At 38.1% G+C, this 20,665-nt stretch overlaps 5 protein-coding genes across 5 annotated transcripts; 4 read left to right on the forward strand and 1 right to left on the reverse strand.

Moving 5' to 3' along the window:
- The first annotated feature begins 506 nt into the window (after positions 1-506).
- On the forward strand, positions 507-5,150 carry LOC135437953 (probable cytochrome P450 4ad1). The gene is made up of 9 exons (XM_064696067.1): positions 507-763; positions 1,932-2,041; positions 2,116-2,395; positions 3,649-3,718; positions 3,783-3,909; positions 3,968-4,120; positions 4,180-4,420; positions 4,479-4,661; positions 4,727-5,150. Exons 1-9 carry the CDS (start codon positions 598-600, stop codon positions 4,948-4,950), a joined length of 1,554 nt encoding a protein of 517 aa, XP_064552137.1. The 5' UTR covers positions 507-597; the 3' UTR covers positions 4,951-5,150.
- Positions 5,041-19,673, reverse strand: LOC135437951 (probable cytochrome P450 4e1). The gene is made up of 8 exons (XM_064696065.1): positions 19,272-19,673; positions 7,750-7,859; positions 7,407-7,692; positions 7,154-7,350; positions 6,909-7,094; positions 6,032-6,272; positions 5,795-5,974; positions 5,041-5,737 (listed from the first exon to the last, which is right to left on the reverse strand). The coding sequence occupies exons 1-8, from the start codon at positions 19,438-19,440 to the stop codon at positions 5,532-5,534; spliced, it is 1,575 nt and encodes a 524-aa protein (XP_064552135.1). The 5' UTR covers positions 19,441-19,673; the 3' UTR covers positions 5,041-5,531.
- Positions 12,112-13,094, forward strand: LOC135437959 (larval cuticle protein 2-like). Its single transcript, XM_064696074.1, has 2 exons — positions 12,112-12,561; positions 12,623-13,094. Exons 1-2 carry the CDS (start codon positions 12,550-12,552, stop codon positions 12,989-12,991), a joined length of 381 nt encoding a protein of 126 aa, XP_064552144.1. The 5' UTR covers positions 12,112-12,549; the 3' UTR covers positions 12,992-13,094.
- LOC135437960 (larval cuticle protein 2-like) lies at positions 14,555-15,156 on the forward strand. Its single transcript, XM_064696075.1, has 2 exons — positions 14,555-14,598; positions 14,656-15,156. Exons 1-2 carry the CDS (start codon positions 14,587-14,589, stop codon positions 15,010-15,012), a joined length of 369 nt encoding a protein of 122 aa, XP_064552145.1. The 5' UTR covers positions 14,555-14,586; the 3' UTR covers positions 15,013-15,156.
- LOC135437961 (larval cuticle protein III/IV-like) lies at positions 16,779-17,380 on the forward strand. The gene is made up of 2 exons (XM_064696076.1): positions 16,779-16,828; positions 16,893-17,380. Exons 1-2 carry the CDS (start codon positions 16,817-16,819, stop codon positions 17,232-17,234), a joined length of 354 nt encoding a protein of 117 aa, XP_064552146.1. The 5' UTR covers positions 16,779-16,816; the 3' UTR covers positions 17,235-17,380.
- Positions 19,674-20,665: the final 992 nt, after the last annotated feature.

The raw sequence follows: 20,665 nt of genomic DNA on the forward strand, positions 1-20,665 counted from the left end.
TGTTGTTTAGTCTGAATGTTATCCGTTTTATGTGGAATCCATTAATAGAATACTAGTTGTTTTAATATTTTAGGAGTTATTATTAGTCTTGAGTCTCATTGCAATTTTGCAATGTCTTGCGGCAATCGCAACCAAACAAACTGATTACCTTATCAGTCCCATTACGAAGGTGCCCTTTAGACTTACACGTCATAATCTAGATGCCCAAGTGAGTCAATTGAACAGGTAATGAGGCAATTATAATTTTAATTGACAGTTATCTTACTGCCAGCAGCTACAGGTAATTGAATACTATGTAATAAGCAGGCGATAATTGTTATGATTGTTTTGAACTGTTGCCGGTTAATGACTGTTTAGTAGCTAACATAAGTGCTGAGCACTGTGAGGAAAGAAAGGGGTAGCTAAAAGACAGATAAGCTATCGACTATGTTATCGTCGGTTCGAGCCCAAAATTTTAGCGAAAGCCGAAGACCTTTTTTTTTGGGGCCGATCAGTAAGCAAAGCGTTTGCAAATTGAACGGAGCGTGAAACAGAAATTGTGATTTTTAAAATAAATATATATTTCCTTGAATCATCTAAAAAGTAATAGATCAAAACATGTTTCTGCTAGCAGCGGCAATTGTTTTGGCCACAATTTTGGTGTTCAAGGGTGTCAAGATATTCAATTATATTGATCACATGGCTGGCATTATGGAAATGATACCGGGCCCAACGCCATATCCGTTTGTCGGTAATATCTTTCAGTTCGGACTGAAGCCAGCGGGTAAGCACAATATTTATGCACTATTTGGATAGGCGGGCAGAGACTAGAATGTAAATGCGACTGTTAATGCAAAGTAACTTTAAGCATAAAATATTAGTTTATAATACTTTCTGAGATTCCACTTGCCTGATTATGAGATAAATTCAAGATTTCTTTATCCAAGATATAAATGTTACGATATATTTCAACAGAAATCATAGCCAGGGTGCATTTTCTTATTTTTGCAATATTCTTTGCAATTTTCATCATATTTTGTTTTCCAGCGCATTTCCCTCGAGCCCTGAGGCCCAGTCCGAATCACCAACGCCAGACGCTCGCACAATTTGTTGAGTAATTTTGGTGTTGTTTCCCTGAACGTGCTTGCCAAGTAATCATTCCAAATGCACAACAGCCGGAGCACAAAATGCTGCACAACAATTGATAGCTTTGCCATGCTCCGATGGCATTGGCTGTCTCAATAGAGACTGCTTCCTCTCTCTCTCTCTCTCTCTGTGAGTGTGCTGCTCAGTGTAGGCATCCCCGTCGGTTTCTACGTTGTCAATACCATTATCCTTGTTTGATTTTGCTCTCATTGCATTTTAATAGATACTTGATGCAGTCACTGTTTGTTGGCAGGCTTTGCTCATTTCTTTTCCCTTTGCTTGGCTTGACTTGTGCATTGTGGATTAAAAAAAAATCACATCAAAGCATGCATGGGATAAAGTTGTGGCAAAGTCAGCCCAGAACCAATTCACACTCAGTTCACAACTCAGAGAGTTGGCCCATTTCAAGTCTTAAAGCCAGTGATAGCATCTTGCAGCCAGGACTCGACAATTTATCAGTTCAATGCACAAAACATCATTAGACGACTAAAATGTAAGCAAATGAAATTTGCAAATGCAAATATAACCTGCATAATGCGTGCAATTACCAGTAACTGAGCTCACAGAGTACATTTCACAGCCAGAAAGCTGAATATTAAAACTCTCAAACTAGCTTGCACAGGAAATTACAGCTTTTGGCAAGTTGTGGAGCTTGGAAATTGAGCTGCCAAATGCGAATGATAACCAAAGTTTTGAGTACGACGAGGGTCGGGGCTTATACTGATATAAATTTATTATACCTTGGAACTTAAACCCACTTTTAGGAAATACTACTTATCAATTAAAATTTGTTTAATTTTCTGTAGAGTATCCCAAAAAGGTATTACAATACTGCCGAAAATATGATTTTCAAGGCTTTCGTTCGCTTGTATTCCTGCAGTATCACATAATGCTCAGCGATCCGGCGGAAATTCAGGTGAGTTGTGTCCATTCCCATAACTGAAACGGAACACTTACATGGAAGCGCCCTAATGTTATTTGCCGTTGCAGAACATGTTGTCGAGCTCTTCACTGTTGTACAAGGAGCACTTGTATTCATTTCTGCGCCCCTGGCTGGGGGATGGGCTGCTCACCAGCTCCGGGGCCCGTTGGCTCAAACACCAGAAGCTCTATGCGCCCGCCTTTGAACGCTCCGCCATCGAGGGCTATTTGCGTGTGGTGCATCGAACCGGCGATAGGTTTGTACAGAAGCTGCGCCAACAGACGGACGCATCAAAGCCCTTTGACGCCCAGGAGCTGGTTGCCAAGTGTACGCTGGATATTGTTTGCGGTAGGTGGAAGCTGGTCCTCAGTGGTGCCAGGTTGCGGGCGCAGGCATTCTGTTGTAAAACTTTAAGCATTTGTCATGGGCATTTTGTTTTTGGTTAAGTTTCAGGGTGCGGTTTCGGGAGCGTTGCACTCGTTTATTTTTGTAATTTATTATGGCCATTTTATAAATGAGATTTATAACATAGAAAATGGCTACAAGTGCCAGAGATTGTCTGGTGAAAAAGTTTTACTGCGCCCAAAATATTCCATGAGATATTAAGGTACCAGTGCGAAGGACATGTTTTAAAAATTGCATAAAAGAATGATTACATTTTTTAAATAATGGGACATTTTTATGAAATAATCATTTGTTTTTTTTATTTATTTATCAATGGTAAATAAAACAAGTGACAACTTAAGTATTTAATACATGGGAGTAGAAAAATTAAAGGCCTAATCAGAATTTAAAAATTTCTAATAACATCACCGAGCCATTTGGGATAATTTGCTTGCCCATTCGGCTAGATATTCCGGTTTTCTCAGCTAATTTTATCAGTAAATTTATTAGAATCTACTGCCAAAAAGTAGGTGTTAATAGAGAAATAGGAATTTTTTGTAAAAATTAAAGTGAACCTAATTAACTATTTTAATTAGGAGTATATAAGAATTAGAAAAAAAGGAAACAAGTTAATAAGAAGAGTTAAGAAATTTGCTCTAGTTTGGAGAACACATGGACGTAAACCAATAATTATTTAGGTTATATTAAATTATATTAAGTAGATAGGGTAGAGAGATAGTTATTTGAAATCACAGAACCGATGGGGGACATTTTTTTATTCTGTCCGGCAAGCTTAAATTTAAAGCAACATATATTTTGCATCTAATGCATTTTACCAAAAGAAGTGATGGGTGTATTTAACTGTAATGGCTGGTGCTTTGTATTTGTTGTTTATACCGGAGCTGCAAACCCTTTAAGTTCAATTCAGATTTTTAACATCCACTAAAATCCATTTTGGTTTATATTTATCCACAATATGGCTAGCTTTAGTTTGAAGTTCAGTTTTTTAGTCAGCAGGTTGGGCTTAAGATTTAGTTGAAAGAATAGATTTCAACTTTTGGTTCGAAAAATCGTATTAACTTGTTTTTATTTATGATTTTAAATGATTACAAAAAGAAACTGGGCAATATGGATAGATCTGCTATCGTTAATAATATTTTTTTAATTGTTAAGTATAGATTTCACCTTAACTTTGTTCCTTTAATGAATCCTTTTAGAGAATGCAACAGGCGTGCCCAGCAATTCACTGAACGATGAGCCGTCAGATTTACACAGCGCCATTAAAGAGTAAGCTTCAATATAATCCTAGCATTTTGCCGATCAGTTGTCATACTCTTTTACCTTCTGTTAGTCTGTGCGAAATTGTACAGGAGCGCACATTTAGTATAGTCAAGCGCTTCGATGCACTTTTCCGACTGACTCCCTACTACTTAAAGCAGCGCCGGGCGCTGCAGTTGCTCAGGAATGAAATAAAACGCGTAAGTATTCATATATATCTTTATAGATGTAATGTACACTCAACCATTATTCCATCAGACAATATCGGACAGACAAAGGCAACAGCAGTTGTCCAAAACCAATGATCAGAAAAACAAGTCTTTCTTGGATGTCCTTCTGTCCGCCAAGCTTGATGGGGACGCGCTAAAGGAGCGCGAGATAATTGAGGAGCTCTCCACGTTCATATTTACAGTAAGTTCTCCATTCACACATCTATATAGACTCCAGCTAAAAGTACTCTTTTCCAATAGGGTCACGATCCAGTTGCCTCTGCGATCTCTTTTACAATTTACACGCTCTCCCGTCATCCAGAAATACAGCAGAAGGTCTATGACGAACAGCTGCGTGTTTTTGGAAAGAATATGTCCGATGAAGCGGACATAGCGCGGTTGGACCAAATGCACTATCTGGAGTTGGTTATACGCGAGACCCTGCGCCTGTATCCCGCTGTACCGCTGATAGCACGCACCAACCGCAAATCCATAGACATAAGTAAGTATACGAAGATTTCATGATTTTGTCCAATCTAAGGTTCTGTCGCCCCTTCCAGATGGCACAAAGGTGGCCAAGCGCACAACTGTCATCATGTGCCTCATTGCCATGGGTTACAACGAACGTTACTTTGATGAGCCCTGCGTTTTTCGGCCGGAGCGGTTCGAGCGGGCGAACACGAACGAAGGCATCGAAGCCTTCAAGAGTGTCCCATTCAGCGCTGGGCCCAGACGCTGCATTGGTAAGTCCGCCCTACATTCCGCTGCCTGATCAGTCCTAACCACTCCCACTCTTCCTACCTTGCAGCCGAAAAGTATGCAATGTATCAGCTCCAGGCGTTGCTCTCATTGCTGGTGCGACACTTTGAAATATTGCCCGCCGTGGATGGCCTGCCACCGGGCATCAATGACCACAGCCAAGTGGACTGTGTGCCTCAAAGTGAATACGATCCGGTGCTAAACATTCGTGTAACACTCAAATCCGAAAATGGCATACAAATCAGGCTTAAACCACGAACAGCTATCCACTAAAATGCTCCAAAGCCAGGATGGATTCACTGACTCGAACATTCGAGTTACATATGTATATCGACGAGCTGCGCGCAAATACTTCAAGATAAATTAAGCTTCAATACGTTTGCTTTATGCTTTAATCGCTGTATCTAACCAATTTATAATGATATTCCATTTCATACAATATAAATATTTATTTCTTACATTTCGATCAAATAAAACCGGAGGTATACGATAAACAGATCAAGCACATTTTACTTTTAGGATACCCCACACCACGCCCCCACCTTCCTCGGGAAATTAATAAAAATAACTGAGAAATCGCACTTATTTAGTATATCTTAATGCTAACTTAATGTTCGTATATACATATGTTAAATATAAAAGAACAGGCTGATAGAGCTGCACTGATTGACCCAATTATTAGAGAGTGGGGCAGTTAAAGAGGAAAGCCTCACAGATGGTGATAAGCTATGTAAATGAATGTATTATATTTAAACTTGTGATGAAACCCTTAGAAGCGTACAAATATGTATTAAGTACAGAAATTAAGAAACTTTAAGAAAATAATCAAGCCGAATTTAATCCGAGCCTTGACTTCATCGCCTTTGCAGTCGCACGGGCACACCTGTTAAAGACTTGAGGGTAATGGGCATGTGTAGGTTCAACTCTTGTGGCCCGGGCTTATAATTAGCATTGAAGACCTGTGCAATGGTCTGTTTAGCTAAGGGTGCGGGTAGAATGCGAAATCTGCGCAGCAATTTAGACAGCGTCACCTTCAACTCAAGCAGGGCAAACTTTTGACCTGTTGGTTAAATGATGAAAAAGTATATATTTGATAAATCATATAAGTGATACGTACCTATGCAGTTCCTTGGACCCGCACTGAATGGCACATTGTCAAAGGCATTGGCCTGGGTTCGCTCGGCGGCCTCGAATCGCTCAGGTCGAAACTCAAAGGGCGCCTCAAAGCTGTGCGGACTATGTCCAATGGCCAAGATGGGCAGCGCAATGGTCGTGCCCTGGGGCAAGTATTTGTCGACTGTAAAGCAGACAGTTAACTTAGACAGGGAGCAGGGCTGCAGCATTTATCACTCACTTATGACAGTCGGCTCGCGGGTCGTGCGAAATATGAATGGCACACTGGGAAACAAACGCAATGTTTCCTTGATGACCAAATCCAAATACTTCATGTCCTGCAGCTCGTCGTATGTGGGTTGACGCTCCTTTTCATCGCCGTACAGGCTCACTTGCTCCTCGTAGGCGCGTTGTTGTACATCCGGTGCCCCGGCTATGCACCAGATGGAAAATGTAATGGCTGAAGCGGTAGTATCATGACCCTAAAGATTCAAATCATCCACATTGAAAACATAGTTTTTGAGAAATTAAATCCATATTTTAAATTGTTATATATTGGTTAAATTTGCAATTTCTTTAAATCGTTTTATGATAATGTCCGATTGTTTTTTTTTACACTCCTTTCTCATAAATTATATAAGTAAAGCTGAGTTAGAACGTTTTTAAACCCAAATAATTAATTTGAATTTTTATAAATACGAAAGCAAGATGAACATTCTTGGCAGAACTGCTTTTAAGATATTATTCATCCAGCATTCTAAATTATGTTATCTTATCTTCTTCTACATATCTTCTATCAGGCTGAAAAAAAAAATCTATTAATAAATAATAGAAAAACAAACTGAGAATTATGTTCGGAATGATGCCATAGCATCTCAGTATAGCAATCCGATTTCTATAAGATTTTTATACCCTTAACCTATACATAAGAAGTTAAAGGAATAAAATGGACTTGTGCCACTCCTAGTATGAGGCGAAGGGTTTGATGGGGCCAAGCTCGAACCCGGGAAGGGGCATTCAATTATTAAAAATATATTTTGTTGATAATACTTCTAGTATAATTTTATCCATTTCATCAAGCGCAAAAGGCGAGCTCTTTCTTATTAGGAAGAACTTACCTCAAACATGAATGTGGAAACTTCCTCAAAAATGTCCTGAAATGTCAGAGATTTACCATCTACCTTGGCGGTTATTAGATTGTCTAGGAATGCCATTTTAGGTCGCTTGGCTTCCACTAGTTCATCGTCCGACTGCGCCGCTTGGTAGTTTGAAGTTTGAATCAAGCGACGACGCTGCTCAATGATCTGAAATGCATGTAAATAGTTGAATACGGGGCTAAAGGCTTGCTTTTCTGGCTGCCAACCTGAGCGAACTCGACATGCAGTGTGTTCAGAGCCTGCTGCTGTTGCCTATGTAACGATGTAAATTTATAAAACCAATCCATGCGCTTAAATATCGAGAACACACGCTCGGGTATGATGTTGCAAAGATCATCGATGGCACCCACAATCGGCGATGGTCGTCCCTCAATGCTGTTTACTCGGGTGCCCATTGCGGTCTCTGCATCAGATTTCATTTTACATATACGAAATAAAGACAGAGCTTACAGAGCTTACCGCAAATGACATCGATGGTAAGTCTAGAGACTAGCCGCTGCATATCCATCACTTGGCCCTGAGATGCGTCTGACTCCTGTTCCAGCAGCTTCATGAAACGATTGCTCGTCTCGTTTATAATGTGCAGAAAGTCCTTAAGGATGCGGAAGTGAAAGGAGGGCGTTATCAGCTTGCGCCGCACCGCCCAATGATGGCCATTCCCGGTGAGCAGACCACTGCCCAGCCAGGGGTACAGCAACGTATACGGATCGTATTTGTACGTCAGAGCAGTGCTGCTCAGAACGTGCTGATTCATTGCAAAATAAAGATCAAAACTGGATTTGAACTGCACTTAATTGCTTACCTCTACATATTTGCACTCAATGAATAGCACATAGGGCATTGGGCCGAGCCAGATGCGAAAGTTTTTGTAATTGTATTGCTTATACAATTTTAAGAGATTTCTTAAATGGGCTGCAAGGAAGAACATACAATATTTTAGTTTATTTATATTTGTTTTGCCAAGAATCGGTCGGCCAATTTGAACTACTATATAGAGGCCAAATCAAATAGACAAATGTTGAAGTATATATTTCATTATTATTATATTACACCCATATCCCGGTACTTGTAAAACATAAAAGGATACATTTGACCCCATGAACTAAAGATATTCATGATCCATTACAACAAGCATTCTGCTCGTCAGTTTGATTGTCAGTTTGTATAAGCTACTCCCTCAGTTTATAATCCTTTTTAATTGTCCGACAAAAACATTGAGCATATATTACTATTCGTCAAAAATTTGGTGTTTGTATATTTCGTAAAGTGGGAAAATTATCACTAATAAATAACATAAAAATTTAAATTTTGCCTTGCGCCTAAAGCCCGAGTACCCAAAGAAACATCATTTACGCTCGTTGTTAAAATACTTATGCTTTTTTTGATAAATACAATAAACGTTATAAAAAAATAAAAAAAATAATATAATTCCTCAAGGGTATTTTATTTTTGGCCCTAAGTACTAAGCACTAACAAGAACTAGAGACTTCAAGGTATGTCGAAAAATGTATTCTATTTGCTTATAGTGTTATATTTATAAAATGTATTGCACTTGCAAATATTTAAAATGTTTGAAGATTATTACAAAACTAGTTTGATTTCATTTTGTTAGGCGCATGTTAATTATGTTAATATCGCTAAAATATGAAGCGAGCCTCGTGCTTAGAGGCCCAACAGATATTCGACCTTGACTATTATTTATTATAATAATAATTTATCTGAGCAATCGATTATAGCATTTTAAATACACATTTAGATTTTTTGACTTTAATAGCCGCACATAATAAACACCGTAACTTACAATCGTTGCAATTTAATAAAACAAGAACAAGTCCGATGACAAGTCAGACTAAGCCTGAGGAGGGTGTTTCTCTATATATTCGAGTGAACGCTGGATTGCTTCAGGGATTGGTGGTGGGGTCGGAATATGATCTCCCACTGGTTGGTATCCATTTTCATCTGCCACAAAAGCAAATTTGATTTCTTCGCCTTCGGGTGAAACCCACTTTTGACTTCCAGTCTGAACGACAGCTGTTTCGTCTCCTAGATTTCTTAGAACTCCCTCTACTTTAGTCTCCACGCCGTTGCTGAGATCCCATTCAGTTTTGAATGAGCCATCGGGATTGATAACATGTTCATTATTCAACACCTCAATTTCAGCAGACAGAACTCCAACAGCTAGAGCGTAATAAACCACCTAAAATTGATGTCAACAATAAGGACACGTTCCTAAATGTCGAGGGGCTACTCACAATTTTGAACATATTGACTACTTAGCGCATAGCAAAAAAGTAACTGATCATCCATTGCCTACATTTGTTCCCTTATATATGGAACTTCCTCTTGGTATGAGGTTTGTTTTTAGTTTGTTAACAAGAAAACCCGTTTGTAGTTTACTGATAATACAATTCAGGTTTAAGCTGGGTGTGAACAATAATGGAATTGGCGTGTTTAGGCTAAAAAACGTAGCTAATATACATTTCATCTACCCATCGGAAGACGCAAAACAAACGTATTGTATCTTTTAATAGTTTTTTTTTAAAATTCAATTATACATATTCACACAAAGATTAAGGTTTCTAAGGTGCAGATAGATCAATAGATAGATAGGTAGATCTAAAATCGTATGCTGTGTATTCTGTATGCGGTCTTAGATGTCTCCGTCTGGCACTTCGTTCAATGATTACATTTGCACAAAATAAAGCTATAGTCAAAAAGTCAATGGTTGAGAACTGTCCCCGAGCAAGTTATTTCTCAGAATCACAAGAAAGACAATCCAAAACATGTATTTTTATTAAAAACATGTACCAAGCCTTCGGCTAAGACAAGGCTCTTCACATCCTTTTGAACCTTAGCTGTGTTGTTGCCTGAATGAATGGTTCACTCAGACAGATCGTCTACCGAGGACTGCGACAAGCAAATTATAAACTTGGTTATATATTTTCGCATTAAACATTATCACTTGCGTGAACTTGCGAATATATATAAGTAAATATTAATATTTAAAGTGAGGTAGATTTGCTCCATTGAGTGAAGCTGGTAAAAGTTTGAGTCTTTTCTGGTGAAATTTGCAAAAATAAAACAATATTATTTAATTCAAATTCAGTTAACGATCTTATGACTGCATTACACGTTTTTTATTTAACTCGCTTTAAGAATCGAGTTACTTAAGCACAATAGAGTTTCAGAACTAAGTGAATTTTACGATCCATGCAACTAGATCATAGACTTAATGAGAGTATTTCTCGGGTGCTGGAGGATGGGCTGCAATCCAGGCAAGGGCGCGCTCGATTTCGACTGGAATTGGAGGGGGGGTTGGCAGAGCTGCGCCCTGTGGCTGGTAACCGTTCTCATCAGCCACATACGAGATCTGGATTTGTTCACCCTCGGGCGAGACCCAGGCAAAGCTGCCGTGGATGTTTCCGTGCTCATCACCGCTCTCTGCCCGGCTGATGTGGTTGCTGGTCTCAAGGCTTGCGTCGAAGCCATCAGGGCGCACATCATCCTTGCGAGACAGCACTTCAGCGTGCACATCCTCGCCGTGTCCAACGGGGCTGGAGCGCACTGGATGCGCCACCGGACGGACGCCACGCAGTAGACCAGGCGACAAGGCGACGGCCATGCCGAAAATGGCGCATATCATCAACTGTAACAAGTGGTTATTAACTGCCGCTAATCCCCAGTCTTAAACTACTTACTACTTTGAACATTTTGATATTTCTGGCAGTTGTAGAACACAGAGAGCGAACGTTGACTGATGCTGCACACCGGCCAGGCGGCGTCTTTTATACAGCCACAGCTTAGAGAGTGTCCACTTAGAGACCAGTTCAGGCGCATCGGACAATTATGGCTGTGAGTTATGGGTTTAACCGACACACCCACACGAAAAACCAATGCTTGAACGACACCAAACAAAAGCGAGTTCAAAAATAATGATATAGTGCTATCATCTTTTATTGAATGCTAAGGTGCATCAAGAGCGGGTTGAGCCAACTGGTCGCAAACTTGTTTCCATGTGTCACCGAAGCTATCTGCTTAGCCAAATCGTGTCGTTATTAAATAAATTAAAAATTAGACCAAACCAATTCATGAACCATACCCACTTAATCTGTAACGTCACGAGCATCTTGTCCTTTTAAAACGGGTTCCCAAAGCATAAATTAACACTTTTTTGGCAATAATTAAAAAATATCTTTGAATATTTTACTTTTTATGTTAATTTGGTCGATTGTAAGAAAGTGCGGTCAACCTTTTAAGAAAAACTAGAATAGCTTTTCAGATATGGTAAGATTTTCACTTTTTGAGACCCTTTTGACTTGAGTGGGACCTTTTCATCTGACCAGTATATATATATTGAGTTGGGACAATTAGTAAATGAAGTGTTTAGTTAAAATCTTGCTCGCAAGCCCCAGTAGTTGTAAAAATCTTAATTGAATGGCCCTTTAAGGAGGGAAATACGGGGAATTCCTGTTGACAATTACCACTCTTGGTAAGCGCTGGATTAAGAAGAAGTATAAGAAGAAGAAGAACCATTTGAAAATATACATATGCTGTTCTGTTAAAATCTGTATAGAATCCCGTCGCGACTTTACTCAGTGCCTAAAAGTAGGCAATAATGAAATGAATTGTTCGCGCAGAGCGTTCACAAAAAAAGGCAAATTGGCTTGCTTGATTTGTGGTCGGTGGGATTAGGAATATTAAGTGGCAATTAACGTGGCTCGCCCGCGAGGTCAATTTTGTATGTGAAGATTTAAAAACAAGTTAAAGCGAATTGATCACAAGTCAAACCTTTACTTATACAACTCAAAGGATAAGCATGCCTAGTTTAATTATTTTTGGTTTATAGACTAGTGTTATATATATCGACAATGAAAATAATTCAACTAAGAAAACCTAAATACAAAACAGTCAAATTAAACATATATTTTCTTTTATTACCGTTTGACTCAAATATTGTAAATATTTATTAGTTTATTTTACCCTATAATATTTTGTAATATTTATAAATTAGTTTTACTTAAATGTTATGAACATTGTTATTTTATGAAAAACTAAAATATTTTTAAACTTTTCGAGTTACATTTAACTATACAGTTATATGGATAAAATAAGTTGATATATTTGGCAAGTATTCCATTCATTGGAATAAATGACTCCGACAGATAAGAGGGAAGAGGTTGATTTGGGAAGCTCAACTTCCTAGATTTACAACGATCTGTGAAGTAAATGACCGCATATCATATGTTAATAACATGAAATTGGGGCTGGGTTAGAGTTATATTTCTTCTATACGAGAACTGTTGCGAAGCAGATATTCGGCGATGTGTTATTTTGGGAATATTTAAGCAGTTATTTAGAAGTGAAAACAAGTTCGCAAGCAGCTAGACCCGTTTTCTCTAGTTATTAATGCACTGCAACAGTCAAAATCGATAATATGTACATTATAAGCGAGCCTCGTTAATTTCGAGCCAAATTTGCATATCTGTTGCACGCAAAATGTCATCCAATCGGTATACCGAGAGAGCTATATAAGGCCGCGCCTTCTCTGAGTGGATTATCAGTCAACGTTCGTTTCACGATCCACAACTGCACTTACATCAAAATGTTCAAAGCCGTAAGTAGCTGGACACGAACACAAGGATTGTCAGTGGCTAACTATGTTGCACATCTTTCAGCTATTGATCTGCGCAGTTATCGGCCTGGCCGCCGCCGTGCCAGTTGCTCCTTCTTCTGACGATGTGCACGCCGAAGTCGTTTCCCGCAAGGATGATGTGCGCCCGGATGGCTTCGACTCTGCCCTTGACACAAGCAACCACATCAGCCGCTCAGAGAGCGGAGATGAGCACGGAAACATCCACGGCAGCTTTGCCTGGATCTCGCCCGAGGGGGAAAAAATCGAAATCTCTTATGTGGCTGACGAGAACGGATACCAGCCACAGGGCGCAGCTCTGCCAACCCCACCCCCAGTCCCAGTCGAAATTGAACGCGCCCTTCAGTGGTTGGCCGCCCATCCCCCAGCACCCGAGTACGAAAGTAAGCACTAAATGACTTTTGACAGTGCATATTGGATCGCATATGGACTTGACCCTCGAACTCCCCTCGTTTATAATTTTTAAGTTATCCGTGCATTGTTTATGACAAATTAAAAAGAAGTTTTGTCTATCAACCAATAATGTTATTATTTGACAGTCAGGTCTTGGGTCTTCATGTTGGCAGACGTTTTTTGACGTTTTTTGAATTGACATTGGTTTTATATTAAAAATTTTGTGCACAGCAATTTTCATTAACAATTAAGTATCGTTAGTAAATTTTACACATTCTTTGAACAGTCCAAAAGTACCATAAATCAGACTATGTCTATGTCATATTAACATAAATCAGCTAAATACTCTTGCACAGATTAACGGCAGTACATCAAATCGCACTTTATGCTGCGGCCCTGCTTCTTTTTCCCTCAACCCAACACAATGGAAAATGAGTTATTCAATAAGTTCAGGGCTTATTGTCAGACTATCATGATTATCAAAATAAATTTGGAGAGAGATACGAATGGTGAAATATGTTGGATTTATGTATACTAAACGAGAGTTTATACTACCCCATTAGAATCGGCGAGAGCAAGCAAGTAGTACTGGCAACAATCTGAGTGGTTGGAGGGAGGCTCGTGCAGATTCTGCGTTGAGAGCGAAGAAACTTGAAATGACATTGTCTAGCTCTTATCACAAATTGATCAACTATATTATATTAAAATCCTCATACTGCGTTATGGGGTTCGGTTTTAAATTATTTTTTCTATCCATGTGTTGTTAAGGTACTAAATTATGATTGTACAGGTTCTACACTTAATAAATAATAAAAATATATATATATATATATTACATTATATAGCGAACATTAGAATAAACTGTGAAAACTTTGAAAGGTTGATTGATCTTAGGCTCCCCGAGATCCCGAAATAACTTTCGTGACATTCATTCACTCAACCAACAAAAAACTCATATATGACGTTGTTCATCTTTCGAAATCAGATGCTTTTGAGCCGGATTTAAAAATTGGAGGGGAAAGTTATGTGAATAGTATTATACATGCAGGACGTGATTCGAAGAGTTCTAAAATAACAGTCATAACTAGTCTTGGAGAAGATGAACCCGTTTTCTTCAGCAGCCGCTAATGCACTTTGGCATTTAAAATAATCAGAACATTAGAAATCCACTTTCTTCATCTACTCTCATTGAAGGTTAAATAATCTTATTATATCGTTTGCTATCCCTGCTTTTCTTGAGTACCCAGGCAATACAAATAAATCGCTTCTCAGGTATGCATAATTTTGATTGAAAATATATTAGTCAAGACCACATTTAAGTTCTATAAAAAACATTCACTTATTATAATAAATAACTATGAAATAAAAATTGAATAAATTTATTGCTGTCAAACAGCCTTAAAGAGTTTTCGTAATTCGGCTGAATGAAGATTTCTGCTATTATGAATATTCGACCCAAATTTGCATTTATGATGCTAAGAAACAGGTTATATATTTCTTTCACATCAGATGAAGCCGTATAAAAGGCAGCTCCTATCTAGACTGCATCATCAGTGAAAGCTAGTCCCTACAGTCAGCAACTGCACTAAAATCAAAATGTTTAAAATTGTGAGTTCTGAAATGGATAGGGCTGAAAAGTGTAAAATTAAACTGATCTCGTTTTAGGTGATGATCTGTGCAGTTATCGGCCTGGCCGCCGCCTTGCCAATTGCCTCTAACCCTGACGATGTAAAGGCCGAAGTTGTTTCCCGCAAGGATGATGTTCGCCCGGATGGCTTCGACTCTGCCCTTGACACAACCAACCACATCACACGCGCAGAGAGCGGTGATGAGCACGGAAACATCCACGGCAGCTTTGCCTGGATCTCGCCCGAGGGGGAAAAAATCGAAATCTCTTATGTTGCTGATGAGAACGGATACCAGCCACAGGGTGCATCTCTGCCCGTGCCACCCCCAATCCCAGCTGAGATCCAGCGCAGTCTTGAATGGATTGCTGCTCACCCATCAAAGCTTGAGAAATAGGCTCTGAACATGTTGACTCGATCAAATGGACCACTCCCGAGCATTAAGCTCTCAGTAATGGCACCTGAGCGGAAATAAGCTCTGAGTCAGTTGAATGGATCTTCTAATGGACTTCTCTCAATAACTTTACCCTATAAAATTTCGCAGCATGATTGATTTTTGAAATTTAAAATAAATTCACATAATCAACAATTTTGGTTGTTTATTTTCGGGTTTTACAATTTTTAGAAAGTGCAGTGACTGAAAAAAATTATACCGAAAATTTTGAATTCAAATTTTGTCAGGAATGGTACAAATAGCGAGTTCTAATAGAGATATACTGATTTTCATAGTCAGGAATAATCAACTGAACATGCTGACAAACACCTGTACATCCTTTATATATTTTGAAAAAGAGAGAAATTTTCTTAAGATAGATAAACATAATCCAAAAGCGTAACTTAAGTTAATTCCAAACTGAAAAATTCCAACTAAAAAATATAGTTTTCACATTGAGAACAAATTTATTTTTAAACAAATCAATTAGAGATTTTTATCAACAGATTACCAAAATTTTATTAAACACTTTTTAGTTGAGTAAAAGTATTTATTGTTTATTTAGATCGTAATATATTTCGGCTTTAATATTTTCATACAAATGTTTTTTATTTTAAAAAAGAACACATTTTTGTTTGGAGTGTGATATTCAGATAAATCATAATTACAGATTTTTGAGAAGCGTTGCACCAAACTTAAACGATTTTTGTGGAAGATATAGACTGTGAAATTTGTTAAAGTATCGAGTCACAATACAACATTGACAAAACGAAAAAGATTTTTTTTATAAATATTTTGTATATATAAAAGTATATTACGTGTCACATTGTATTTGCATACAAACATACACATAAGTAAGACAACGTCATGAAAGTTATGCTCCTTTGTGCTCACATTGGGAGCTCTTTCGTTCCACCTAAACTTATTTTTGAGCCATAATCCAGGCTACATTCCTGTGTGTGTGTGCGTGTGCATGTGTGTTTCTTTGTATACATGCTTAGCAGTAAGCTAGAATGCTTTTAATGGAAGCTCAGCCCGGTTTTAGGGTATCTCTCTGCCGGGTATGCCTGACAGTACCCGCTTGTTTTATTTGAAATTCTTTCTCTTTGCTTTTATGATTTAGAAATTAGAATTTTAAAATTGTTAAACTAGTGATAGCACCTCGACATTCTTGTGAAATACAGTAGAGCTTCGTTTATACAGATCATTATTAAGCTGGAACATTTATTTACCTGGAAGCTGAGTGGTTGATTTATACCTCCATTAACCGAGATTTACCTCTATTAGTTGTAAACCTTTTTTCTTTATATACATCTATATACACGTTATTTGTTTACAGGTGCGGATGCACATGTTTTTGTTATAGATAAGTAATATAATAATATTTTTGAGTGCGCAAATGCGACCTCTTTTCACCTGGACATTCGATTATCCGTCGTGAGCTCGTTCCCTAGCATCACGTTTAATCGAGGTTCTACTGTACTCTCTTTTAAAAGGCAAAGTATTTATATAGACTGTAGACTGTTATATAATATGCAGCTTCAATTGTAGAAACTCGTCTAATAGGTTTTCAACTTGTTTTTTTTTTTTTTCAAAATTCGGCGTGATGAGTTGGTTTATTTTTGATATTAAATTTGCATATGCGACATGAAGGAACAGGTCTGATATTTTTTTCATCAGAGGAAGTTGTATAAAAGGCGGCGCCTATCTGAAATGGATCATCAGTCAACGTTTGTTCCTTACAATCAACAACTGCACTTAACTCAAAATGTTCAAAATCGTGAGTACCTCAAAGGATGTTGAGAATTGGCAATATATAATAAGTATCTGATCTGGTCTTTCAGCTGTTGATCTGCGCAGTTATTGGCCTGGCCGCCGCTGTGGAGTCTGAAGCGAATGCAGAAACTCTTGAACGCAAGGACGATGTGCGCCCAGATGGTTTCAATACTCTCCTGAAGACCTCCAATGGCATTGAACAAGCTCAGAGCGGTGATGAGCACGGAAACTCTCAGGGAGACTTCAGCTGGGTCTCGCCCGAAGGTGTCCATGTTCTGGTTAAGTATGTGGCTGATGAGAATGGTTACCAGCCCCAGAGCGATTTGCTGCCCACACCACCCCCAATCCCAGTTGAGATCCAGCGCGCTCTCGAATGGATTGCTGCCCACCCCTCAAAGCTTGAGAAATAGGCTCTGAACATGTTGACTCGATCGAATGGACCACTCCCTGAAAAATAATCTGTACATTTATTGTTTTTGCCGCATACTCTTTTTTTAACTGAAAAATATATGCAGCGAATTGTTGAAAGCATATTAAAAACCGAATGTTTTTCTAATCACCACGGTTTGCCACTAACTCAAGCAGTCAGTGGGTCAAAGAGTCTTTCTCAGCAGCAGAAACTATTCCCAGACGAAGAACAAAGCATACAAAAACACGGAATACTCCAATGAATGAGCATGCGACCCATAAAAAAGTGTCTAACTGTAAATTGTGCTGAGAAACCGGTTGCAAATTTGCAAACCTTAATTTCGCTTTCGATTCGCATAACATTCGCTAATTTTGAAAACAAATACGTATATTATTTCCAGTAGCTGAAGCAAAGCGTCAAGGCCAAAACAAGTTTTAGCAGCTAATGATCACCCTGATCTTGGGATCGTGTCTCGCCGGCCGGCAGTCAGTTTATTAATATTTAAATCTTTCGACCGTAGCTAAGCGCTGTCATTTACATCTATTCCTTTCTAGGGTTCAATGTCTGCTTTATGATCGACACCTAATCTGACTTAATTGTTTAATAAAGTTGTTTTATTTCTACTTTGTTTATGTTGTAATATTGTTGCTGAGAGTTTGTAATTAATTGGCTGTTGTTTTCGTTATTATTTCACTTGGCTAATAATTATTATAATTTACTCATAACTCTAAATACTCTCGTAGATTAAATAATGATAGGGGCATGAATAAACTAGCTAACAGCTTACTAATTATATTTAGGTTCGTAGTCATATTCGAAAGCAATTATAAGCTTAGAAAGATATAAATAAATGCGTATTTCTTATTTCAAGTTTTGGGTTTGTGTTCTTATCAATAACTTTTTAACGAATTTGTACCACAACTATTTGACGTACATTCTTTTAGCCTTGGCTGGCCATATTTATAGATCCAATTTCATTTTCCTGCTATAAAAAACAGTTAAGAAAATCTCAGTCACGCACATAATTTTAATAAGCTAACACGTAATTATACACCTTTGTCTCTTAAATTTTGTTCAACCCAGTGAATTGTTGCGAGTGCTGTGTAATTATTACAATCAGCATTGCAGAGTATCCTGTTCGGATTCTTCTCCTTGTTGTATTAAATCTTCTTTTCTAAGCTATTTAGTCAGTAAATAGCCTTATCCTATATTCCTAGCCTGTATTCGTTTTTGTATTTCACAACTGGTGTTTTACATTTCCCATCTGCAGTCGGTCGGGTAGGATACAGCAAGTCGGTTAGAGAATCGCCGGTAAAATTCAATTTTTTTTAATTAATTGTGTATGTAACAGGCGGCTCAAATGTTTCCTGGCCCAAAGAAAGGATATATATTCATGATCAGGACGTCTGTGTGTCTGAATAACGCCGTTAATTCCAGAGACTATCGAATATATATTTTTTTTAAATCGAAGGTCTTCGTATAACAACACAGCTCCATTTCATTTCATTTCTATCAATAGCTATAACACATTAAACGGTAGGTCCAGAACGAGGAATTTTAGGTATTGAGCTATTTTTGTACGGTCAAAAGGCAATAGAATATCCATTTTAAATTTGTACAGGATATTTATATTAAATGCGTTTTGACAAACGTTTAATATACTTAAACACAAATTAAGTTGTGACGCGCATTGAAAAGAAAGAGGCGCATTTAATATTTGCACGAATCATATAACAAACTTGATTTGAACAGGTAAACAAATGTTTTTTCTTGCACATACATAAACTGCTACAGATGACAGCAGCAACCAGATTCAAGACTGAATGCCAAAAGGCGCTAACATCACGATTAAATCGAACATATTAATAATTGTACCTTTAGGATAGCAACAAGAAAACCAGAATTTTAATTAACACAAAAAACAAATCGAAAAAAAACCAGTCTTATCACATAGATATGCACGGAATCATAAAAACGTATGCCAATTAGACTTCAAAAGCTATCGCACTTAGTGTTAACCTTTGGCATTTTCACTTACCGTCTGGGCTAATGCCCATCTGTGATAGGTTGCCCACAACTGGCCAGGATGTTGGCCCAGCAAACTGATTGTCAATGTGCTTGACAAGGCGCTCATATCGAAGCCCAAACAGAACACAGCACAGAACAACAACAGCACTAATCGCGACTAAGAAGACAGCCTCAAACATTTTCACATGAGCAGCGATTCGAGATCACTGAATGCAACCAGCCTCAACTGCATTCATTTCACCTATCTACTAATGCCTATCAATATAAAAATACGAATACTAAATTGGAGCCATCAAGTACAACCAGCACGCAGCTCGCTACTATTACAGAGAGGCGGGTGCGCAATCAGTTTGAAATAGACTTTGACGAGATTAAAAATGTGCAACTATGTCGCAGTCAACAATTCCCAGCTACGAGCTGCTCTATCTCGGAAGTAGAGTATTTTTTTTTCATATCAATATTTGTCGTGAGGTGAATGAAACTCTATTACAACAAACCAATATACGTTGTTCCTTATCGGGTACAGAGTATTACAACTTAGAAGCAAATGTAAAACAAATGCAAGCATGTAAGGGCATGTTGTTATATACCATTTAATTACATTTGATTATAGCACCGTTAATGGCGAGCATTTGATAATTGTTCTATAGTACTTTTAGATTTAAATAATCCTGTTACACTTGATTAATACATATGTTCTTCGACGTTATCCCTGCTGCTAACAAAAGAGCTTATAAACGCAACTTGTTTAATAAACAACTTTATGCAATAAGACACAAAACCATTGCAAACTTTTGCATATTAAACTCGTCTTTAAGAGTATATTTAGTTTGGACCACATTTGCATATTCTGTTGTTCTTCTTATGAGCTAAGCAGATACAGATACAAGTATTGGTATCTAAAATACAACTGCATAGTTAATTTAATCTGAACCGTTGTGATTTCTTGACGGGCAAACATTTTGCCAACACCAATGCTCAGCAGACAATATTAAATTAATAATATTAATTTTTGGAATTTGTGTTATGCAAAAGGCATACAAACAAATTAAGCGTCAAGTCCAAGAAAGATTATTTTCCTTTATATGCAACATACAATTTAAATACGAATTAATTTTACCTGGAAAACCACCTACAAACAAAACAATAATATCCGTCTCTCGACTTCAGCCTGACTTGATGCTAATGATGAAGTTTTTCAGCAAGATGGTTAGACGCTGGAGCAGCATAGGATTCAATTAAGTAATTGCTGCTGAGGTGCTCCGTGTGTGACTGACACCTGCCTCCTATCCCCTAGTTCACATATCAGTCTATTGTATGTGATGCGGATGCCTGTGCGTACATATATACTTATGTATGCACATATGTGCAGCATTTGCTTTAAAGTTTTGCTGTGAATTGGAG

The sequence above is a fragment of the Drosophila montana genome, unplaced genomic scaffold, assembly GCF_035044405.1.
Source record: "Drosophila montana isolate Dmon_TW-CO22-7 unplaced genomic scaffold, ASM3504440v1 contig_3833_1, whole genome shotgun sequence".
Taxonomy (NCBI): domain Eukaryota; kingdom Metazoa; phylum Arthropoda; class Insecta; order Diptera; family Drosophilidae; genus Drosophila; species Drosophila montana.

What these genes read in the sequence shown, in the direction of transcription:
- LOC135437951 (XM_064696065.1), bottom strand. Translation starts at nt 19,440, where the DNA reads ATGTTTGAGGCTGTCTTCTTAGTCGCGATTAGTGCTGTTGTTGTTCTG. An exon ending in TACCATCGATGTCATTTGCG is followed by an intron (nt 7,351 to 7,406) that starts GTAAGCTCTGTA and finishes AATCTGATGCAG; the next exon opens with AGACCGCAATGGGCACCCGA. An exon ending in TTTCCACATTCATGTTTGAG is followed by an intron (nt 6,273 to 6,908) that starts GTAAGTTCTTCC and finishes TTGAATCTTTAG; the next exon opens with GGTCATGATACTACCGCTTC.
- LOC135437953 (XM_064696067.1), top strand. Translation starts at nt 598, where the DNA reads ATGTTTCTGCTAGCAGCGGCAATTGTTTTGGCCACAATTTTGGTGTTC. An exon ending in GCGATCCGGCGGAAATTCAG is followed by an intron (nt 2,042 to 2,115) that starts GTGAGTTGTGTC and finishes TTGCCGTTGCAG; the next exon opens with AACATGTTGTCGAGCTCTTC. An exon ending in TTACACAGCGCCATTAAAGA is followed by an intron (nt 3,719 to 3,782) that starts GTAAGCTTCAAT and finishes ACCTTCTGTTAG; the next exon opens with TCTGTGCGAAATTGTACAGG.